Source organism: Panthera pardus, unplaced genomic scaffold (genome assembly GCF_024362965.1).
Source record: "Panthera pardus isolate Hobbes unplaced genomic scaffold, ASM2436296v1 HiC_scaffold_11, whole genome shotgun sequence".
Lineage (NCBI taxonomy): Eukaryota > Metazoa > Chordata > Mammalia > Carnivora > Felidae > Panthera > Panthera pardus.
The window spans coordinates 13,397,858-13,421,594 of record NW_026526666.1 but is presented as its reverse complement, the minus strand read 5'-3'; the positions used below and the strand labels follow the sequence as shown (position 1 = coordinate 13,421,594).

The 23,737-nt window shown below is 42.3% G+C and overlaps 1 protein-coding gene across 2 annotated transcripts in view; it reads left to right on the top strand.

The window, feature by feature from the left end:
* The first annotated feature begins 1,206 nt into the window (after positions 1–1,206).
* The window catches only part of AHCYL1 (adenosylhomocysteinase like 1), a 38,234-nt gene continuing 15,703 nt past the window's right edge, over positions 1,207–23,737 (top strand). The window contains exon 1 of one of the 2 annotated variants that reach the window (XM_019457775.2): positions 1,207–1,591. In XM_019457775.2, coding sequence (XP_019313320.1) covers positions 1,472–1,591 — 120 coding nt within the window. In that variant the 5' untranslated portion in view covers positions 1,207–1,471. The remainder of the gene's footprint in view (positions 1,592–23,737) is intronic. The other variant, XM_019457776.2, reaches the window with a different exon arrangement.

Below are 23,737 nucleotides of genomic sequence, written 5' to 3'. Positions count from 1 at the left end.
CCCTGTGGCCCACAAACCTTCATTAAAAGTTCTGCTACATGTTACAGCATTATTTTTGCAGTTGTTTTGGAATAGGGGTGGGGGTTGAAAGGAGAAGGGGCCGTGTTCCGTATTTGAATTGACGGCAGGAACTGAAGAAACAGTCACAACACCAGAATAGTGAGTAACACTTCAGATGAGGCAGAAAACTAGAGCCAGAGGTAACCATGAAAATCTAAGTCCCCCTACTAATTCACAGAAATCCTGGGGAGGGCACTGGACTTTCCACAGGACACGGACGGGCGTTTAGCCAGTGTCATTTCACTCTCAAAAGACATGCTACCTCAGCTGACATTAGGTTACAAACAGGCTTTGCCTCTCCAGCTGGTCTAATAAGACTTGCAAAACATAAAATGTATCGCGCACACCTTTTCCATCCAGGGCCTTAGCACAGAGCACATGGTAGGGACCAGTAACAGCATGCGAATGCCCTGGGTGCCACTGGGAACTGGCAAAATCTAATGCTTCTAGGGATGAGCAGGAAAACCATTCAAGCCAGGGACTTATCTGTCCCACCCCCAAATCCCCCCTCCTTCTCTCGGCTCCCTTACCCCTATCCCAGGGGCAAGATAACATCAGCTCTGCGACCTGAAGGTCTTGTAAACAGGCAAGACCCAGCGGAGACTGTGGTGGAGGAGGTCATAAAAGGTTGTGCGGAAACCACACTGCTCTCTGAGTCTGTGCGGGGGGGGGGGGGGGGGGGGGGGGGGTCGGTGAGCAGAAGGGGAAGGGGCTGCTGGTCCAAAGGGCCTGGGGCCGTGGGTGGGCTGTCTCGGGCCCCGCCTATTTCCTAGTACTGACTGTAGGACGTGTCGTGTGGGGCTCTGGGCTTTGCTTCCAAACATCCCCCTTACACCTTCCTGAGTGAGGCCTTGGGGGGAACCCCACAGCTCAGAGACTCCCTCCCAGGTCCGAGGCATTCTTGCGGAAACCACGCGCGTCTTACAGGGCTGATGTCGCCACCTGGCGGTGGGAAGGGTCTGACTCCCTCTGGGAACTTCGGCGAGGCAGGAAGAAGAAGGCGTGGCTTCTGCGGCCGGGTCCAGCGTGGTGACGTCATGACAGGACGCCGTTTTTCCCCGCCTCTTCTCTCCCCAACTCGGAGCTGCCAGTACTTGACGTGGCGTCACCACCCTCTACCCTTACTTTGCGTGCGTGTTTGCGTGCGGCGGAGGTGGCGGCGCGGGCCGGTCGGAGCTCGGCGCTGCTGCTCCTGGTGCTCCTGTCGCTGCCGTCGCTGTCCGGCTGGTATAGACTGCCGAGCGGACGAAGCGCTGGCCACAGCACTTTAGCACCGAACGCAGCTCCGCGCTGCCCGGGCGGGAGGGTGGGCGAACGCGTGTCGGAGGGCGCCGCGCGGGCGGGCGGGCGGGCGCCCGTGAGGGAAAGAGGCGGGGGCGGCGGGTCGGCCGCGGGCCGGGCCGGCCGGGGGATGTCGATGCCTGACGCGATGCCGCTGCCCGGGGTCGGGGAGGAGCTGAAGCAGGCCAAGGAGATTGAGGACGCTGAGAAGTACTCCTTCATGGCCACCGTCACCAAGGCGCCCAAGAAGGTGCGGGGGCTCTGGGTGGCGGTGGGGGCCTGGGCTGGGGCCTCGCGGAAGGGGCGCGAGCTTGCCCGGGGCCCGGGATCCAGCGAGTTTGGGACTTTAGGGGCCAGGTTTGAGGAGGTCCGGGACGACTGAGGCGGTGTGAAGGGTGGCGAGTGAGTGGCCCCAGGCCTATCCCGAGCTGGAAAGGCCGCCCCTGACCTCACTTTCCTTTGTCCCTCGGCCCTAGTCCTCCGGGATCTTTCTGAAATCCGCCAGGGCCGGGCCTTAAATTTGAGGCTGACTTTTCCGGGATGCAGGCAGGGCCCTTCGAAGACGGGAGTGGGGTCCGGGATTGGGGTGAGCCAACTCACGACCCCTGTGACCAGCCCCAGGGGCTGGGGCTGAACAGAACCTCTCCCCTCAGGTGAGTGGATAAATCTGGCAGAGCCGCTTTGGGCAAATCTTTGGGAGCAGCGGCTGGTTTATCCGACAACTGCGTGCTAGCTCGGAGGCAAGAGGAAGAAATACGTGGGGCTAGCTCGTTTATGCAGGTGAAAGCAGCGAGGGCAGTGTGAGATTGGAAAGGACACTGTGGTTTTCACCTTCTGTGGTCATCCGGTTGCTTGGACGTATGTAAGATACTAACGTTTGGGGGTTGGTGACAGCAGACACTGCCATGGATACAGGTTGATGGTAGTCATGTGAATAGATCACTTAGGCATCCCTTGGGAAGGGAGCTTGGGTGGGTTGGAGGGGTGGGTGGTAAGGAAGGATTGCTCATTCTGTACTGCACTCAACTAAGGCAGAACAAGTTTAGTCTATTGTGCTGCGGGGTTGAGCTCAGAGGACACCCTTCTAATTCTCTTGTCCTGAAAGATTAAATAGCAGGCTTTGGAGATTTTAGTCTCACTAGCTCTCCGAACGGTGGAATTGGGATCCCGAGTGCCTTGTGAGCATTTGCTGCCACCCACATCTTGACTTTCCACATACCTGGCACCCAGTTAACAGACCGGAGAACCTTTGCAGAGAGGTGACCTTTCTTGAAACCAGTGAGAAGCTGGATACATATTGCCCTCCTTTAAAGACGGTATTTCAAGGCTGTCCGGGCCTGCAGCGTTTGACGGGGTGCAGTGCTTGTGTAAGCTGAATACAGCAAGGTTTGCAGGACTAGATAAGAGTCCTTGAGGCTCCTACACCTGAATTAGTCAAGCTGTCATAGTGGGCAAGATGACTTTATTTTTAAAGGAGATCAATCTACCACTCAGGAGGCAAATGCAGGATTGAAAAGACGGTTCACCGTTGTGTGCCGTGGGTCTGTTTTCCCGTAAAATTCAGAAACTTACCAATAGATGCCTTAAAAAGGTGGTAGAAGATCCTTTGATTCTGTGAAGTCTGATTAACGTTACTTTTCGTGCTGTCACTTCAGCTGACTGCTTTGTTGGGGGCAGTAACTCTAATCTGCACTATTTGAGGAGACAGTCACAGCTTTTCTAAGAATGCTTGAGGGTAGTAGCTATGATGGGTTAGGGGAAAGCCCTCGTACCCTAATTCCCTGAACTCTTCCTCTCCCCATTAGCCTATCCTCTTTGGTCTAATTGCTTCAGAGATTAAGCGTTTTTATTCTTTCTTGCCTTAATTTTAGTAAGCCGGTATCCTTGCGAGTGCCACTATTAATAAGACAAAGTTTGTTTTGTGGGTTGTAAACTCCATAAAGGCAGGGAGGGACTCTTGTTCACCATTGTACCTACTGTACCCAGCTCTGTACCTAGCACATAGTAGGTACTCAAGTATTAATTGCCCACCTGCCAACTAGTAATTGAGATGTCTGTGTGACCGCCTACCAGGAATAAATATCCCTTTTCCTCTTTGCTTCCCAGGAGAAATACTGTTAAATGTATATTATAGTCAGGACAAATGCTAATGATTTTAAAGACTCATATTCCGTTAGCTGAAAGAAGCAGTCTCTGCCAGGAATGTGGGAAGACCCTGTTAGAAGTTTCCATTTGCTAGTAAATGTACCCCATGTTTCTTATTAATCTTGCTCTTTCTGAGCTTTATTGTTTAGCATTTACACAGCACTTTGTATTAAAGTGATTTATGATGACTAATTACCCTTTCCCTAGTGATAATAGAAGGCATTTATTTAGTTAATGAGTTGGTTGAGGACTAGTCAAGGTCACACAGCAAGTCCCAGGTGATCTGTTTTTTCACAACTACTGAATTGGACGTTATGACTTAAGTCACTTTTGTACCTCTGCCATGTATTGATAATGTGAGAAAGCATGAGAAGAGAGGGGGAAAAATGTAGCTCAGCCGTGTACTGAATGGTACCAGAAAAAGGCCTCTTCAAAAGGTGCCGTCCTTAGCCTGTGAGGACTCCAGCGTGGCTCTAGACCAAGTAATCCTTAGGTCATTCCAAGCCCTGAGGCCCCTTAGGAAGTGAGGTGCTAGTCAGGCTACAGGTTACATTAGGGTGACCTTGATGGTCCTCAGATCAGATTCCAGTGTAACTGGTGAAAGTTTGTTCACTTTGGGGACAAATTGTCCGTCAGTTCAAAGCATAGATAAATTGAAATTCTTCAACTGTAATCGTAACTTAGTTTTGTGTGCCCTAGGGTCTAGCACAGTACTGTGAAGTTAATAGGACTTGTTGGTTTGATTCAAGGCTTGATCTGGGTGTCAAAAAGTCAACTAAGTGGCTACCACCTTAAGTAAGTGAGCTTCTGTGCCTCAGTTTCCTCATCTACCAATAAGTGCTTTTTATTTGGAACAGGTGGAGATAGGTGCATGTTAGGAGCTAAGATAGCAAAAGTGGTTTTAAGGAAGTCTATTAGTATTCTTATGCTGCCTGTTTTTAGTGAGCATTTGAGATGACTTATAACGCAAGACATACACAATTTAGATAGAAAGTCAAAACTATAGAAAGGAAAAAAAAAATACCTTTAACCCTGAGGGCTAAGACTGTTGATGAACCTGATCATCACATGCAACTCCAAGCTTCCTAGCAGCCAGAGGATAGAGGGAATCACGCTAGCAGACATGGGAAATAATACATACCGTTTTCTTGGGAAGACAGCTTTTGCTGACACATAAAGTTCTAAAGGAAACTTTCATGAGATGGTATTAACAGCGATAGTAAGGCTTGTTCACAACTGTTACTGTTGATTTCAGATTGTACTGCCAGGAATATTTGGGTGATAAAAGGGGTCCCTGAGTTGTAAGGGTAGTGTACATTGTACCACAGCTAAAGAGGATTCTTCTTTAATGTTGGTGGTTATCAGTCGACCCAGGTAAGTCAGCTAGTTCCCCATAGTCACTGGGTATTTTTCCCTCTTTCTGCTATTTTGTGTTGCAGGGGTGATGGCTGTCCTTGGACCTTTGGAAATTAACATTGTGTCAAGTTGACTTTTTTTTTTTTTTTTCTTAGAGTAAACTCAGATCTCCAGCTTGTTGATGAAACTTTGTAAGATAGATAAGTTTCTCTGGAAGGCCTTATCAGAGCATTTGCTGTTCTCTGCACTTCTGAACATTTATTACTGTGGGGGGGGGGGGGGTGCGGGAGCGGGGGTCTCTCCAGAGTGGTACTTAGGTGTTGTACCTAAGATCTATGCAGACAGACTTTTACCACCAGCACAGCAGAAGAAAAGAGAGACAAAACAGCAACTTTTGCTTGTAGGATATTCTTTATTTGAGTAAGGCATGTATAGCACCGGTTCATCAAAAGGGTGGGCTAAGACTTAGGAAAGCACACCGAGTAGAGCTTTAGTGAGTACTGCTTAGCTGTTCATGTGTTGGGTGGAATGCAGCAGGATGCCCCTCTTCTCATCAGGAAGGATTATGTTATGACTAATTCTTGGCGCAGTTTTATAGAATTTGCACCGATACTTCTTAGATTCACTGAGGTTTGATAGGTGGATGTTTCTTATCTTTTCTACGTCGTTAGCATCTCTCAGTTCTCGGACTGGGTGGCTCAGTCCGTTAAGCGTCTGACTTTGGCTCAGGTCATGATCTCACAGTTTGCGGGTCGGAGCCCTGCATCGGGCTCTGCGCTGACAGCTCGGAGCCTGGAGTCCGCTTTGGATGCTGTGTCTCCCTCTCTCTCTGCCCCTCCCCTGCTCACACTCTGTGTGTCTCTCTCTCTTTCTCTCAAAAATAAATAAACATTAAAAAAAATTTTTTTTTTAAGTATCTCTCAGTTCTCTTTAGAACAGCTGTTTTAGTGGCAGTCTTCAAACAGGAGTCAGGGATGTATATAAGAAGATCTAGTTTGGATTTCTCCACAATTACTGATTATCTCTCTTTTTCTTATTTGTTTAATTAGACACTAGTTGCCATATTACTTTGTTCTAGTTCTTTTGCACTTTTATGTTGTAACAGAGAGAAATTTGTTCATTGTCTAGATCCCTTGCTGGCAAGATTACAATTGTGTGTCTTATCAGGAGGATATTATTTGGATCCAGTGTATGTTACCCAATGTATTCTTGTAAGGTTATTCATAAAGGATATTTTGATATAGAATCATGTAGATTTCTAGTTGCCTATGACTCTTGATAAATTTATTCTTCCACCTGAAGTAATTATGATCTGTAAACAAGTACTTTAATGCTGTCTTGGGACTGTTAATTAAAGGAACTGGCCAGTAAAGGAGAATCATGTATACTTACCAGTTTCTCAAGTTTGGGAATTTGAATATTAAAATTCTATAAAGAAAGGCTACCCTCATTATACTGCGTAGAAGAATTCAGAACACGTCATGTTGTGGTAGGTCAGAAGCATCCTCATCGGGTATGAAGAACAATACATTTGCATAGGCCAGAGTTTTTTCCAACCTGAAATCTAAGAACCCAACGTTAAAGACTGATTCTTACCACAAATTTTCCTTCCGACCCTTGTCAATAGTGTCAGTATCTTGCATATGATAAGCAGTTTAAACTTCACTTTGAGGTGTGTTCACCTTTTCTCTTCCGATTCTGTATTTCCCTTTGACCCGTTCAGGTATTTCACTAGCTATCCCCGCTGTTGCTTGGCTAACTGAGTAGTACCGTGTACGTTAGGCACTTGATTTTTGGAGTCAGGTTTACCTTCAGTTCCTCTCATCTGATAACTGTGATTTTTGGACAAGTGACTTAACCCATCTGAGCCTCCGTTTTCTTGTCCGTAAAATGAGAAGTAATGATAGTACTACAGGATTGTTGAGGGGATTAGCATTTAGTGAATTTATTAAATTTACTTAGTGTTTTTGTTCCTTTATAACTAGAGTGACCATATATCTGGTTTGCTTCTTGCAGTTCCAGTTTATGTATTATCCCAACATGCTGTTCAGTGACTACCTCCATAAACTCTGAAAAGTACCCTGGTTTATATGGAATTTGGAAATAGTCTTAAAGAGCCAAAACGAAGATGTTTCTATTGGAATGGCTTCTCACCAGGAAAGAAATTTTCCCTGAGAAAAATGTAGAGCTTAAACCTGCTGAACACTAAAATATTTGATTTCCAAGAAGGACGTAGACAACCGGAGAACTTCGAGTTCGTACTGGAAATGGGATGGATGTGCTCTGCCTGCCCACCACCCCTCCCTTGCCCACCCCCCCACATCACACGATGTACCTGTGGAAGGTGGGCACCTATCAGGCAGTGGGCCAGCTGAGTCCATGAGTTTATATCCTCAAACTGTAATTATCTGGGAGTCTTCCCAAACTAGAATCCTTGAATTACAGGAAACAATTCCAAAGACTCTTTTGAGGTATGACTATCTTTTTATGTGGTCACCTTCAGATCACTCCCCAGTGTATTCCACCTCCTTCCCCCAGGTACTGTTTCTCTTTGCCCTAAACAGCCTGCTCCTAATTACATTTAACTGATTTTCTCCAGCAGAAGTGTGTGGCCTTTGCTCCAAGGCAATTACAGAACTAGGGTGGAACCCTCATGCCTTTGTTGACACTCAGACTGGTTTCATTTTTTTCCTATCTCTGTTCAGTTTTTCTAAAGGCTTCAGTCCGGTGCCTTAATCTCACAACGTGTATAATGCCTGGTACTACTTAGCAATATACAATGGGGCTTAATCATTTACTACCCAAACTGGCCACAAAGAGAAAAAATATAATGAGCTACGGGTAAAAGGTAGTATATGGAATACCGTAGTGGAGATGAGGAAAAGACTTTGAAGAAACACAAATCTAGGACTGGCCCTGCATGCTCCTGCTTTCTTGCCACAGAAGTCCCAGTGCCTCAGCTGACATGCCTCTGTACTTAGCCTGTAGGGCTTAATGGGCTTAAAATGTTCTTTACCAGCCCAAACCAGTTCACTTCTAAAATGGACACCCTGTGCGAAGTTGTATGCTAGAGTGAGGCTTAAACGGGAGGGCTTGGGACTGCTCACTGCTGCATGCGTTGGTCTTGGCCCTGCCTCAGGCCTAGGTCTTTACAATCTGAAGAACTGCGAGCCCTGTTTATATATTTTTCTCTTCTTTCCTGAAGAGTGTGTGCACAGTGCCATCCGTGGAATCCCCCTGAACATGCTATGTGCTCAGGGTGCCAAGGAGAATGCTAATGTGCTGATCCGCACTGGGGCGCGGCTCTGTGAGCCAGATGGTGGATTGGTGAGTGACAGAGTGAAGGGGCGAAAGGCCTGGAGGAGAGGACTGTAACCATGTTTCATTTTGGCCTCCTGAATGAAGCTGTCCATATTACCGTGTTTTGAGTAATGTCAGGATTTTGGAAGTTCTGTTTTTAATAAGTGTTTTCAGCTCTTACAGTACTTATCAATTAAGAGGAACTTTTGGAACACAGGTTTCCATGATCATAAGGGGAATTACTTTATTCCCTTCTCCCAGGACTGGCTTGACCTCGAGTCCAGGCTTTTGGGCTGTGACTTGTTTTCATTATCATAGGATCCTGAAATTTAAAAAAAAGGGACTTATCAGGAAAGTAAGTAGTGGACAGTGGTTCTGCTCGGCCCTTTTGGACCACCTCCACCCTGTCCTCTTCCTCATAGGTCTTAAGGAAGATTCATTTGGGCTCTCATGATGGTTAGCTTTATTTTGGAGATGTAGAAAAGAGCTCTTTGCCTTGAATTTTTAAAGTACACACTCTCATCTCTGTTTCTAATTTTAGAAGAGAGGTCAGTAAGTAGACAAGTCTGTAGAAGGTAGAGAACTGAAATAGGTTTCTATTTTGCCTGTTTGAGGGATGCTCCTGAGATATTCACTGGATTAGAGACTCTAGAACAATGGTTCTTAATCTTTTGAGTCACAGATCCCTTTAAGAATCTTATGAAAATTATAGTTCTTTAGGAAAATTCAGGGGCACAAAAACTTGTTATACTTTTCAGAGGGCTTGTGGTACTCCCTGAAACTCATCCATGGATCCTGGGTTAAAAACCCTGATTTAGAGGAGGAGGTCTCTAAGCCATAGTATCTCTTTCCTTTACAGATCCAGAAACTGCCGATTGTTTCCAGCTTGCAGTTTGTCCTTGGAACGAAACTGAGGTTGTTGGTGTTCTTTGTCATCCGCCTCTTTGGGATGCTCCTTGGCTTCCCAAGAGCCTCATTATCAATGCCTTGAGGGTTCAACTCAAGAACTTAGGCGTACTGAAACCAGCATGTCAGCAACTTTTGGGGATTCTTGTACTACCTCATACCCACTGCCCTTCATATGAGCTGTGAGTGCCTGTAAAGCTTCAGAGCTGAAGTGTTCAGAGTAGGGAGCTCACATGCTGCACTATCAAAACTAAATAAAATAACTGGCTCCCCTGTATGTCTCAAAAACAGGTTTGACTTCAGTGTAGTACTTCTCAAAACTATTTTCAGAACTGACTTGATATCTGAATCATACTTTTCATTTGATTTCTCTAGACCAGACATTGAGGGCAGGGACCATGTGCTTAGCATATAAGTACTGCCAATTGTTTAGTGAGTAAAATATTGTGAGATGATTTCTCTAGGAGAAAGTGAGTTGGACTCACTTCGTGGCTTTGGCTCACCATCCCCTTCAGTTGGCAAGGGTTGTTTTTCTAACTTAGATCCCTCTCACATGGGTGATAATGGGAATACAGAGAACTGCAGGTGAGGCATTGGTAAGAATTTCCAACAGCTTAGTAGATCCCTTTATAATGCTAGAATCAGGAACTAAGGGAGGAGACTGTTGAGATACAAGGCCTCTAGCTTCTTAGCCCAGTTGCTTGAGAATCACAAGGCAGTAGGTTAGAAGCCTAGGGATATTCTTCCTTGTAATGGGAAGGCAATTTGATGTCCCACCCGGTTTTAAACCCTTAGCAATAGGGACACTACCCTAAGTTGAAAGTGGTTTTCTGGTTTACACATGCTCTTGATTTAAGGAACAGAGGCTCACCTTTAGGGTGTTTGAGATTTGAGGGCCAGCAGTGAGTCAAACAGTTTCATTTTGGAATTGGTGTTGGAGTCCTGAAAGTAATAAACAACAGTGCTGCCCAGCAATGATGGGCAAACTTCTGATTCTTCTCATTCTGCAACCCTAGCTGCCCCTTCTGAACCAAAAGCTAAGCTCCATGTTCAAAAACTATATATGCCCTTGTCTTTGAAATTCACCTCCTTTAGAGTTACAGGCTTCTGGGAACTGGGCCAATGCTTGTCCTAACCAGGAATCAGGCCCTAGTTGGCATTGAGGATTTTGTGTTTTGTTTCCCTAAGTATGTGATGTAAGCAGAATTCAGGGGAAAGGGAGACCTTCAGAATGTTGTAGTTTTGGAAGTAGAAGTAGGTGCTTTGTAGAGATGGCAGATGTGTTCAGTTATTCTGGTAACTAATTCAGTTTCCTGTGGGTAGCCAGGTAGTATCCTGCTTCTAATTCAGTACTTAAGTTTTTAGTGCCCAGCTTCGGGAGCACCAGACTCCTTAACAAGCAAGACAGGAAGATTCCCAATGTTCAGTTCTTACGGAGAGTAGCCCAGCTGGCTTGTCATGCTGGACTAGATGAATTGTGAATGTTAATTACACTGATCAATACAGTGGCCTTGGTAACAGACTTGTAGCTGCTGTAGAATCTGTTTACTTCAGGTTTGTAACAGAAAAGAGACCAAGCTGGTTGAGAACATGATGTTCTAAATGTAATAAGCTGTATTGTAAGTCCAGGGAAAATGCATGCTGGAGGCACTGACCCTACTGCACCCTTCCCCAGGATTTCCCAGAGGGAAACATTACTCTGGGGGTGGTTTCTGTTCTTATTTGCCAGTTGAGAATGAATTGAGGTCAGCAAAGGCATGGCTTCTGTGAGATGGGGTATAGGATATTTACAGATCATAAAGGTTAGAAGGAGAGCACCCGTGTAGGGAGGCATCTCATTCCTCTACCCAGTTTGTAATTCGGAGTGGAGAGTTGATGGGATTAGTTTCAACCCTTGCATTCAGAAGAAGGAACCCCTCCTATTTGAGAAATAGAGGGTTCAGAATTCTGCACATTCTTTTCTGACTCCACAGGGAGAGGATTAGCTGAACGCTGGGCATGTTTGGAATGAGAGCACCTTGCCAATTTTTACTGATTTTGGACCAAGCCATTGTAAAAATATAGTCTCTTTTCCTGAGACGAGCTCTTTGTCATGTTCTCCTAAACCCTGTGGATCCATTTGATGGATTGGCTGTACCTGACAGATGGAGTTGGTATTACAAAGGCAGATTTTCTACTTTCTTTGCCTTATTTGTTTTCTCTCTGAACACGATGTGTCTAACCCATTTGTTCCCTGTGTGCCTTCAGTTGCTTTATCAAGAGCCTGGTAAACTCCGTGTGCTTGTGTTTGCTTTTTCAGATCCTGCTTAGATTGTCTCGGATGAGTACTTCTCATGGAATAGAAAGAATGGAAGGAATCAGTCACCTAGGGAACTTTTTTAAAACATTCATTTCAGGGCCCTAACCTAGACCTACTTAATCAGAATGGGGAAGGGTTGATGGTAAGGGGCAAGTGGAGAATAGGATAGTATGTGCTTTTTGAAACCGCTGAAGCCTGAAAGATCCCATATTTAGAACCACTTAGGTTATCTAACAAGGCTGGCCAAAATTGTTATGATATCTGATATTGAAATGGTAATGTAGCTACCATCTATCTCGGACGACTTTGGCCATGAGAAAAAATCTTGTGCCCCATGTGAGAGGTCCTGAAAATAGCCTATGGTTACTCTTCTTTTCCAAAGTATTCAGAGTAAGCTATGACCAGAAATCATGTAGCTCTATTAGCTCAGGGTTAAGCACCTACTACTGTCTACCGGGACCTGTACTGGGCACTTAGGATTAATCAGTGAACAAGACAAAGATCCATATCCTGTGGAGTTTACATTCTTGTGAGGTTATTATTTGGGTCATATAAGTCTTATACAGTGGTTCTTAATCATTTGGAGTTTGGAGCCCTATCAGAGTTGTGTTCATGTTCCCGAAACACAGACACACACACACACACACCAATTTGCATATAAGGGGAGTTGGCAGCCTGAGGCCCGTCCGCGAACCCAAGCTAAAAACCTAGAATGCTTGTCCAGAATTGAGAATGTGGTGATTGGGGTAAAGCCAGGCCATGAGTTGTGTATTTGGGACTATTATCTCCTAGCCACATTGGGTTGTAGTTTCTTCATCTGTACAGCCAAGGTCCTTTGCAAAGAACTTGAGAGCATCTCAAAAAAAGAATAAGAATTGCTAGGCCTCCACTACACCAGTCACATTTCTTAGTCTGTGCTCTCTTTGAATGTTAAGAATGATTTTGACTCTCTGTTCCCATTCCCACCCCTAGTTTCTGGTTGGCTGAGCTTGTTGGACTCAATAGGTTAAAAATCAGGTCAGAATATGAGAATTTCCTTAACATGATTTATACTATCAATTCCTAGACTAAGAGTGACAGTAAAATTATAAAGATCATGAGAGGGCATTATAGTGAAATCCTGGCTTCAAAACACAACATCACAGAAGGAGTTGATAAATGAGGGGCTGAGAAAATACCCAAGGAGTAAAGACTGGAGAAAGAGGATAGGAAAAAAAAAGAGGGCAGAACTCAGACAATTGACTGAGCTGGTAAGCCAGATAGCCTGAAACCAAAGAGAGTGGATTTGAGACCCAGACCAAGAAAAAAAAAAAAAGATTACATTTTAGTTCTAAAGGGTCTGTCACTATTGTTTTATTATCAAACAGAACTCAAGATAAAAGGAGAGGGCAGATAAGGCTTTGCTTCATGTATACCAATATTAATATGTCTCTATCCTTGGAAAAGTTGGTGTTTGACTTGAGCGAATGGCTAAACTGTGCTTCAGGGTTAGTATAATGTATAGTACAACATGTACCGCAGAAACATGAGTGAAATTTTGTTTGGGACACTGGGAGAAAGAATTACATAGAAATAACCCAGCCAGATAATAGAGAATGGAGCACAATGAACACACTGAGTCCTGTGCCAATTCTGCCTTTACCTCCCTAAAATCTGACCTTTAGTGTAACTACAGATCAAGACCTCTTTAAGGGTGGTCTTTACGGGGAATTCTTGTCACTCTGCCTGACGTCTAAGGGGAACTTTCCAGACCCACACTGAGGGATGCTGAAATTGTGCTGTATTCAAGGTCTTCCAGGCCAAACTTTTTTTTTTTTTTTTTTTTTTTTTTTTTTTTTTTTTTTGAGAGAATGTGAGCTGAGGAGAAGGACAGAGGGAGAGAGAATTTTAAGCAGGCTCCACACTCAGTGCAGAGCCCAACATAGGGATCAGTCTCAGGAATGTGAGATCATCAAACTTCTATACACTCAGAGCCCATAGTCCTCCCCAAAGGAGCCTGGAGGCTCTAGATGATTCCAGTTGTAACTGCTCCAGTTGTCCAGCATATGGAAAAACTGTTCTGCTATTAAAGTTTCTAACCTGCTATTAATATAAGGACATCTCATTGTTTGCTCAGTGATGCATTAAACCCAAAACTCCCTAATCTAGGGGGAATATAATTATACCACCAATTATGTTTACTTTCTATTTTTAAAGAAGCCCTTTGAGTGATCAAAGGAATTTCAGGCCTCACTTCCTGGGACTGTTTAGGTCTGTTTTAAGGTTCTATTCACCATACAAAACTATACAGTTAGTTATATAGATTGTACTGTTGTGTGAAAGAAAAGTTCCCCCATTACCATTGTATACAACATAAATAAGTTACCTTAAAAAGCACATTTAAAATATATTCTCTGTTGTATGTTTTAAAATATGGTCATTTTAAATGAAAATAGCAGGTTTCAGGGCACCTGGGTGGCTCAGTTGGTTAAGCATCAGACTTCGGCTCAGATCATGATTTCACGGTTCGTGGGTTGGAGCCCCATGTCAGGCTCTGTGCTAACAGCTCAGAGCCTGGAACCTGCTTCAGATTCTGTGTCTCCCTCTCTCTCTGCCCCTCCCCGGCTCATGCTCTCTCTCTGTCTCTCAAAAATAAATAAACGTTAAAAATAATAATAATAATAACAATAATAATGTTTCCCAGATGATGAAAAAAACCAAATCATTGATCAGTTTTAATCATACCAGATTGAAAACCTGTTGAATAAATAAATAACAGGTGGAATTTCTAAGTTGCTTTTGATGCCTACAGTAGGAAGTTCTGGGGTCATTTCTTTCATCCTAGTGATCTGGATTAGATTGCCCGTACGTTCTCCTCCTCCCCATTCCATCCTCAGAAGATGGTGGAAGTGTATGCTAGACCGGAGCTTTTTGCCTCCACGTTTGGGCTCTTACTCTCTCCTCACCCTTTCCACATCCAAGGAGCAGCACCTCTTAAAGCAATTCATTGGCAGCTTTAAAATACTACATTTCTCTGCATCATTTCACTTTTCCCAAAATCAATGTAGATTTTGGAATGGAGAGAATTCTCTTCCTTCCCTAGAGCTCACAAGTCTTCATATGGAAGCTCAGAAAACTTCAGTGCAATAGTGGACTATCCTTTAACTGACCTCTTGAAAATAAAGGGGAGAGCTGCTGTTTCCCCCAGCCTATTCTGGAAGAAGGATAATATAATGGTACTAGGCTTGTAGGGATTTTTTTTTTTTTTTTTTTTTTTTGCTTTTTCTAAATCTCAGTTTGTTAACACATTTGCCTTCAGCAAGTCACTTAACCCCAACCCCTGTTCTGTTTTTTCATCTGTGAAGAGTAGATCTCTCACTCAAAAGATTCCAACATGTTTTGAAAATACAAATCTTCTGTAAAGAAATCATATCTGTGGGCCACTGATGTTGAAGCAGAGTGCTTAAACTAGAATGTCATAGAAATTTAGGCATTCAGGACCTTGGTTTTTATGATACCAGTAAGTGTGGATTTCAAATCTATAATCAGCTTTAGGTAAAAGTCCTGATGTAATGCTTGCAGTGGTTTTACTTGTTCTTTATATGCCAGAATTTAAACAAGAATGGTTTGAAAAATATTTAGATCAGTGATGTTCTTGCAGTATTGCTTATTGATCACATTTGAAGAATAACTCTTCCTATACCAAATTTGATTTTGACTTTTGGTTTGCAGTACAGCCTAAAGGAAGAGATCTTTATCCTTGTGCATCTGTCCACTTTTCCTCATTAGAAAATGGCTGTTCAGAAAGTCACAGGTCAGGAAAACTCACTTCTGTGTTCTGGTTGGGGAGCTAGAGAGTTTAGGGAATTGCACTGTATTCATCCTGGAGCAATAGGTGGTTCTTATTGTTAAATAGCCCCAGGCACGTTGCAACCACCAATTCCTTTCAACTACCTTGTTTCTTTCTTTTTTTTTTTTTTTTTTAATGTTTATTTTTGAGAGAGACAGACTTCTGGTGGGGCAGAGAGGGAGACAGAATCCCAAGCAGGTTCTGTGCAGTCAGCACAGAGCCTACCGTGGGGCTCCAACCCACAAGTTGTGAGATCATGACCTGAGCCAAAACCAAGAGTCAGACACTTAGCCAACTGAGACACCCAGGTGCCCCATCAACTACCTTTTTTCTTACAGACTATTTAAGGTCATGATTTCATGCTGAGACTTTTATCTAAAATTGAATATATACATCTCAAATTAGAAAGTCAGGAAGGGATGGCAAATATTACCTTTCTAGAATGGAAAATACAGTGTGATTGTATTTGATGTGACTGTCAGATTCTTGTCCTTGAATTATGTTTCTAATCTCCTAGATGTTTGCTATTTTGTGTTTTTAAGAGCTGTGGAAACTAAAGCCGCCTACAGCTGATCTTTAAAGTGATTTTAACCTTGTTTTTTGAAATCGAAACTATTCCATCTGTCTACAGAGCAGATTCTGAAGGATCCCATTGACCCACCCACACTTGGAAACAATACCTGTTACTACATAGTTAGCTATTCAATATTCGGTCTTTAAAGTCTGATTATTATTTTATTTGGTGTTGAATTTTGATGGCGTTTTCCTCCCTTGAGCCTATACTTTATGGGAAGCAGTAGATGGTAACAAAAAACAACTGATATGGTTTCTGTCTCATTAACCTTTGTTGGGTATTAACCTAGGGTTTAGAAAGCACACCCAGGTCAACTCAGCTGTCACTTTTTTGGAGCTGCTTGTAGCTCTTTTGCCATAAACTATTTGGCAAAGATTTTCATGTCTTTCACCCCTCAGTGGATATAGCCTTCCCATTCACTCAAGCAAATATGTGTAGAGGGTTTGAATTTCTAAGATGTAATTGGCTTTCAACTTCATTTAAGCTAAACTTCCAAATTGAAGGAAGGAAGGAAGGATTGTTTTTATACGTCTCCAATCTTGTTTCTTCTTGGCAGGCTAAGAAATTATACAGATGGCATTTATTCAGTCTGTGTGGCCACCTTCCAAAATGTCAGAAACTCCATCTTCTACACCTGTCCAATGATTGATTGCTTGCTTTCACTGTTAACTTTTCTCTGATAGAAATTAATTTGAAGAATACACATTTGCCTATTTGTAAGCAGTTGGCAAATTTTCATCTTAACATCCCAGCGTACCTTGCAGTGAGGTTTGCCAGTTTAAGTTCTTGTGAGTTTTGTTTAAAGTCAAGATAGGCTTTAGAGAGGACTGTGAATTAAGTCTAATGACTTTTTATGACAAACATATAAGGTGAACAGTAGTAATCTGGCTCAGTCTTTCCCAGCACTTAAGAATTATTGATTTTTACACTCTGAACCAATACAAAGTGATTGCTAAGGGAAAAAAACAAGGTGCAGAATATTTTAGCAGTCTATTTTTTGAGTAAGAAAGACAGGGAAAATACGAGTATAAGTATATACTTGCTATTTTTTTTAACCTGTATTAATGAACATAAACCAGAAATTAATGAAAATGGTGAGGAGGGAGGAAGGTTGGGGAGATAGAAATGGCAGTGAGACTTCTCTGAATATACCTTTAAAACTTTTGAGACATGTGCCTTATGTGTTAAAAAATTAAAGACAAAGGAAACCTTAAAATTGCTTGTAAACAGAAACAAATGAATCTAGCTACATATCAAATTGATATTAACCACTCAGAAAACCATACTTCACCTATATATCCTTCGTGAGATATTTTCTAAGGACAAAAGGAACTTCAGTGAAATATTGACACTTCACTACATAGAATATTGTTAGTAACATTAGTCTTGTAATTTTGAAATTGTTTTATTTGTATTCTAGAATAAAACAAGTAAGCATATCATTGCTATTAGAGACCAGCATTGTCAACCTAAGACAGAGGGTGCCTGGGTGGCTCAGTCGGTTTAATGTCTGACTCTTGATTTTGGTTCAGGTTGTGATCTCCTGGTTCGTGGGATTCCGCATCAGGCTCTGCGCTGTCAGCACAGAGCCTGCCTGGGATTCTCTGTCTCTCTCCCTATCTGCTCCTTCCCTCTTTCTCTTACTAAATACACTTAAAAAAAAACAGTAATAAGAGAAAAGAAATACAAATAGGAAAATTAAAAGTTTAAAAAATGTTAAATTTGAAATGGAAATATCAATATAAACTCATGAGTAAACAAAAAGATTTATTTCTCTATCCCCTGCAAGAACTTAGGAGCACTGACACTTCTATTAACAATTAGCACATTTTAAACTCAGATATTATTTTCTAAATACCATTCCCCACTGAAAGAAACCAGAGCTTGGAGAAATGGAGAAATCGTTGATTCCAGATCTGAAGCAGAGAAAGAACAAGGTGAGCCTGGTATATCTTCTTATACCAGAAAGGAAGGAAGCACTTAAACAGAAGAATCAGCTTGAAGGAGACTCCCACTGGCCCAGTTTGAGACAATTGGAGCATTCAGTGTACTCATTGTGTTATTGAGTGTAACAGATTGAATAAATAAAAATATGAAAGACAAGGAAGGAAAAAAAATGAAAGAGGGAGAAGAAAAGTTTCTCCTTACAAAAAGTAATGCCAGCTAATATATGTGACAAGAATGGTAAGGGAAAAAAACATGTTTCTATAACATCCCCCCACCCCCACCACAATATAATTGGTTCAGGCAAGGATTATGAACAGATGGTAAAGTCACTAGGGAACAGGATATTCACAAGCTGACAGATATCACCCCACAATTTAACCTTTACTTGCAAAGGAGAAAATACACCTTTCAGAGACTGATGATCTCACTTTAACCCAGGGTTCAGTTTAGTGTCACTAATAATGGAATGACCTAACATGATATGCTACCTAATACAATGCAAAGTAAAGTATACAACATTATCTATGAAGTATTCTTGCCAAAATCTTAATCTCTTTCTAATCAAACCTCAAAGCTGAACTTCCAATTTATAGGAAAAAGTAATCTGAAAAGTGGGAGATTCCAAAAGGCAACTGGCCTGGACTTGTCCAGGAAACGTCAATATTGCAGCAGGGGGAGAAAAACACAGGAGAACTATTCTAGATAGATAACCAGGCACTGAAGGAACCTAACAACCAAATGCATTTAGTGAACCTTGGTTCTACCTGGGTTGGAAGAATTGGGGAGGCATTTAGGTCTATAACTATGAAAGACACTCTTTTTTTAAAATTACTCAAGTATAATTAACACAGTGTTACATTAGTTTCAGATGTACAATATAGTGATTAAACAATTCTACACATTACTCAATGCTCATCAAGATAAGTCTACTCTTAATCTCCTATATCTGCTTCACCCATCCCCCACCCACCTCCATTCTGGTAACCACTAGGTTTGTTCTCTGTCCTTAGGAGTCTGTTTTTGTTTCTTTTTTCTCTGCTTGTTTTTTAAATTCCACATACAAGCGATATCATATGGTATTTGTCTTTCTCTGATGGACTTACTTCACTTAGCATTATAGCCTTTGGTTGCTGGAAATGTCATTTCATTTTTTATGGCCATGTAATATTCTATTGTGCATATACTACATCTTTTTGAAAGAAATTCTTGAGATGATTAGAGGAGTTTGAATACAGACTGGATGATACAGGATTATTGTTAATATTCTTAAGTATGATATTGTGGTTCTGTAGGGGAATATCCTTAGAAAATTCATTCTGTAGAATTTATTGGTGAATTTTCATGTTTGCAACCCTTTTTTTTGGCAGAACCACTTGAAAGTGTGCATGTATACATGTGTATATATGCAGAGAAAGAAACCTAATGTGGAAAATAGATTCAGTGTAGATGGAGGGTATAAAGGTGTTCATTATACTATTGATAAGTTTTTGTATGTAGAAAATGATCATAATAAAGTTGGGAAAATGAAACAGTGGGGGTGCAGAGGGAGTTGGAAGGGAACTTTGGTGTATCACTAAAGTCATGGGTATGTTCCAGGAACCTAGATTTCTTCAGTCACCTCTGCATAAATAAATGGAGGACCTGGGTGGCTCAGTTAGTTGAGCATCCGACTTTGGCTCAGGTCATGAACTCATGGTTTGGGGATTCCAGCCCCAGGTTGGGCTTTGAGCTGACAGCATGAAATCTGCTTCAGATTCTCTGTCTCCCTCTCTCTCTCTGCCCGCCCCCCCCCACACACGCACGCTCTCTGTCTCAAAAATAAACATTGGTGCGCCTGGATGGCTCAGTCAGTTAAGCGTCCGACTTTGGCTCAGGTCATGATCTCACGGTCCATGGTTTCGAGCCCCGCATCAGGCCCTGTGCTGACAGCTCAGAGCCTTGAGCCTGCTTTGGATTCTGTGTCTGCCTATCTCTCAAAAATAAATATTAAAAATAAATATTTTAAAAATTAAAATAAAAATATGCTAGAGTTGATGATAATCGAATGTTAAGAGAAAAAGAACAACAAGCATGTTTTCATATACTATTTGTAGCAGATTGAGGATGAGGAAAGTATGGACAGGCCAGGCAGTTGGACGGGCAGATAGCTAAATAGGCATTGAAACATAGTCGGGATGTGTATCTAGTGTAAATTGCAGTTTTCAAAAGATTAGGAAGTCCTTCCCTGTCCTATTTGTTGCCACTTTTTAACCTCTTAATTTTACCTCTAGTTGGCAGTTGGAGGCCTAGATCACTTATTTTCATTAGAGCACCTCAGGAGGTAATTAGCAAAGCCAGTGAGGTATGTTGTCTCATATGAAGGGTGGGAGGTGGGGTAGAGAGTAGCCGATAAGGATAAAACTGCTCTTTGCAGAGGTATTCAAACTTTATGTTCCTTCCTCACCAGCTAAGTGACTTGGCATTATGAACCCTGGTATTGCCTCACCCCTTCCTCCCACCAACATTGATGAAAGATGAACTTGATTCCCATTTTTGAAAGGAGTATTTCTTCTGGAATTGGATTCTAGCAGTGTGTGTGTATGCACACACTCACATTATATCCTGTTACCCTCCTGTTACCCAGAGAGGAGTGGAGTGGTGGAGGGAGATACGTGCTGTGATTAGTCAGCTTGCCATTCCCTCCCCCTCCAGAAGCTCAGGCCCCATCTGGGGAAACTGAGAACTTAAGAAACTTGAGACAGGGAAGGAGGACAGGGAGCAGCCAAAACCTGCTGAGTCTCAGAAGACTGGTTTCTGCGCTGGGGAATGGAAGTGACTGAAGGTGACTGTGGATTTGACTCTGTGGCCTGAGATTGATTCCCTTGAGATAAATTGTTTTCTGGTGGTGTACCTGAGAGCAAAGTGTTGGGAAGAGGATACCCTTCTTCTTTGGGAAATTTCTTTTACCTAATTGAAGGTTTGAAAGATGTGCAGACTTCTGTAGTTCTTGTACTTAAAAGCTGGTGTTTATTGATAACTGTTTCTTTTGATTCATCTGAAATGGAATCAGACTGATCAGTGGTAAGTATCAAGGAGAAAAGTCTTGTACCTATTTAGTTTAGGCTGACAGCCATACCCTCTTCCTTTCCTCTGAATAAAGAGCAGATGAGGGTAGAATCTGTAGGAGAAGGAATACATTAGACAGAAGATGTGTGAAAGAGGGATTGGAAGAGATGTAGGAATCCTGGAAGGTGTCATAATACGTTGCTTAGTAATTGACTTGTTAAAATTGCTAGCTTCATTAATAGTCATCTTTTTGCTCAGTTGCTAAGAAGTATGCTGACCATAACTTCAAAACAGAAAAATCTGCACACACAACATGCTAGAAGAGACACTGGAACAGATTATATAAGTTTGGGGATGTCTCAGAAAATCAGTAGTGTACCAGGAGGAGGGGTACTGACTGGCCCTTCTTCAGATATTCCTCAGCAGTTGAGACAGACTGATCCCTTTACTCACTTCTAAGCTATGCTTTCTTAATGATTTGTTTTCCTAATAATTGCTGTTTACCTTTGAGTCTAGTCCTTCACCCCTAGGAGGAAACCTTTCTGAGGAAATGACAAGCTGTTAGATAAGCATGTGAAATAATACGTTTAATAAGATGTCTCATCTAACCTCTGTTTTTTGGAGGCCTAAGCTAAACAATATCCAGATAAGGCTGTTAAGACCACAATATCTAGTATCTTTCTTAAGAAGCAGTAAAATTCTCTCACAGCCATTTGTGTTATCATTACCCTGTCGGTCAAAACACATCTACAGATTGTGCATATTTCACCTCATAGATCTTTCCTGAAATACCACTGGGTACTTAGTTGGTGCCTGCCAAATGTGTTGATTAAAAGGATATAATAATGATTATTCTCCTGATCACCATCCATTGGCCATAGTGTCATAGTGGAATTCCTATGGCTTTTAATTCCCTGTGATTCAGGAGCTAGACAGCAAAATTGGGTTGGACCGGGGACAGAAGTGTGGCTAAGCTATTTGACATTTGAATAGATGGAAGAAATGTTTGTGGAAAGAAGCTTTTCAGCTTCTTATGGTAAGAAATATCAGTTAGGATAAATTGAGTAGTATACAACAATTTTTCTTCCTTGGAGGCTTATAACTTTTGGATTGCCTGTGATCCCTTTTTCTTGATAAATTACATACAGCAATTCTTTCAGCTCACTTTGTCACCATACTTAACCACTAGGTGGTGGATGTACCATATCCCAAATTGTTTCTTTGGTAGAGCTTCTCTTTATCATTTTCAGTGTCATGTGTTGAAGGGAGTCAGCCATTGTACCCACTGAGCCCTTTGAAAAGGTGCTCTGAAATAGCACACTAAATTGGCCTGATATTTAATTGAGTTTTTAAGGCACAGCAAGTAGACTTCTGTATTTGGATGTGCTATTTGGAGAATGGGTCAATCTGACCTTCTAGCCTTTCTCAGATGTAATATTAGTTCAAGAATGAAATACTGGCATGCTTGTTGTGGGTAAGGCTGTTTACAGGGTGGTGAGCCTTCAAACACAAATAGTTCTTTAACGTAGGACTTTTTGATGATCAGATACTTTTTGGATTTCCAATTACTGTATCTCTTTTTCCCCCTCCCCTCTTTCCCATTCTGCATCATATTTAGACCTAGCCTTCCTTATAGATACAGCTTTGAAGAAACACTGAAGTATACCAACTAAAAATTATGTTTGGAAGAAATCATGACAATAGGAAATAATGTAAACAGAACAATCCATCTTTGGATTTTGTTTTTACTTAAGTGATCGTATTGGGTGTAAATGCAGTGAATCCATCCCAATTAGAAGGCTGTTACAGAGATCTGGTTTCATTAGAGGGAAAACTGTGATACCCAAAATTGCTTTTGACAGCAGTGTCTTTGTTTATAATGTGAAGGTGAGCGGCACTCCGGGAAGTACTTCGGAAGGAAGACGGGTACTAGCTGTAAAGACATCCAGGGGGGCAAGCAGGCCTGGTGGGAACTGGCAGGGCAGATCTCTTTGCGCAGTTTGGTGGTGGGAGAGAAGACAGGTTATCACGCATCTTTGTAGAGCTGGACTACCTTATTTACAAGCAGTGAAAGTGTCAAAGAGTTGTGAGAATAGACAGCCATCCATCCATGTCATGGCTTGAATTAACATGCTGCCCACTTCAAATAGGCACCATATTAATGATTTGAGAGATGGGGCACAGCACTGATTGGTAAGCTGCTTGCAACACAGTCTAATATTTTTAGATGGGAAAGATTTTGCTAAGCTTTAGGCCACTGACGAGCTTCATTAATACAAGGTGGGATTATGACTGTTAAGTCACTTCTTAGGTTGCTGAAGAAACACAGTTCTATCTTGCCACAGCCACCTCTCTATTTTTTTTATTTAAGAAACTGCAAATGTTACTGCATTTCCCTCCTCCACCGCCAGGTAGGTGGTGTTTGGGAATATGCCCAGAGCCTTTTGAAAAAAGATGAACAGAGGAGGGAATCATAACAGCCAAGAGAGAAGACTAGCTTCCGACTAGACTGCCCATGCCAGGAACAAGAAGGCTGTTGGAGGAAGGGCTGCCTTTGGAGAGTGTTAAAAGCCATTGATGGTATCTTGACTCTATTTTTTCTGCCACCAAAAGAACTGCATATTGGGTTGAAAGTCATTACCTTGGTCTTGGATTAATCTCTTCAGTAAAACTAGCTTTGCTGACTGCAGAAGTCATGTGAACATGCAGTGGAAAATCCTATCGAGAAGGGCAGATGCTGACCTGTGGCCACTTCAACGGAGTAGGTGGTTCCCCCCGCCCCTCCCGAAAGGAACTAGTGCTTTTGGCATTTAAGCTATAAAGTTTTAGCATCTAAACTGAAAAAACTGCTTCAGATGTACAAAGATACTTGTTAGTCACGTTCTAGTGCCATATATATGTTGTTTAGCCCGAGTCTCTTTTATTTACTTATTTATTTTGCTGTGTTGCACATTTAAGCCTGATTCTTCTACTGCCAGCTGATGCTACCCTATCT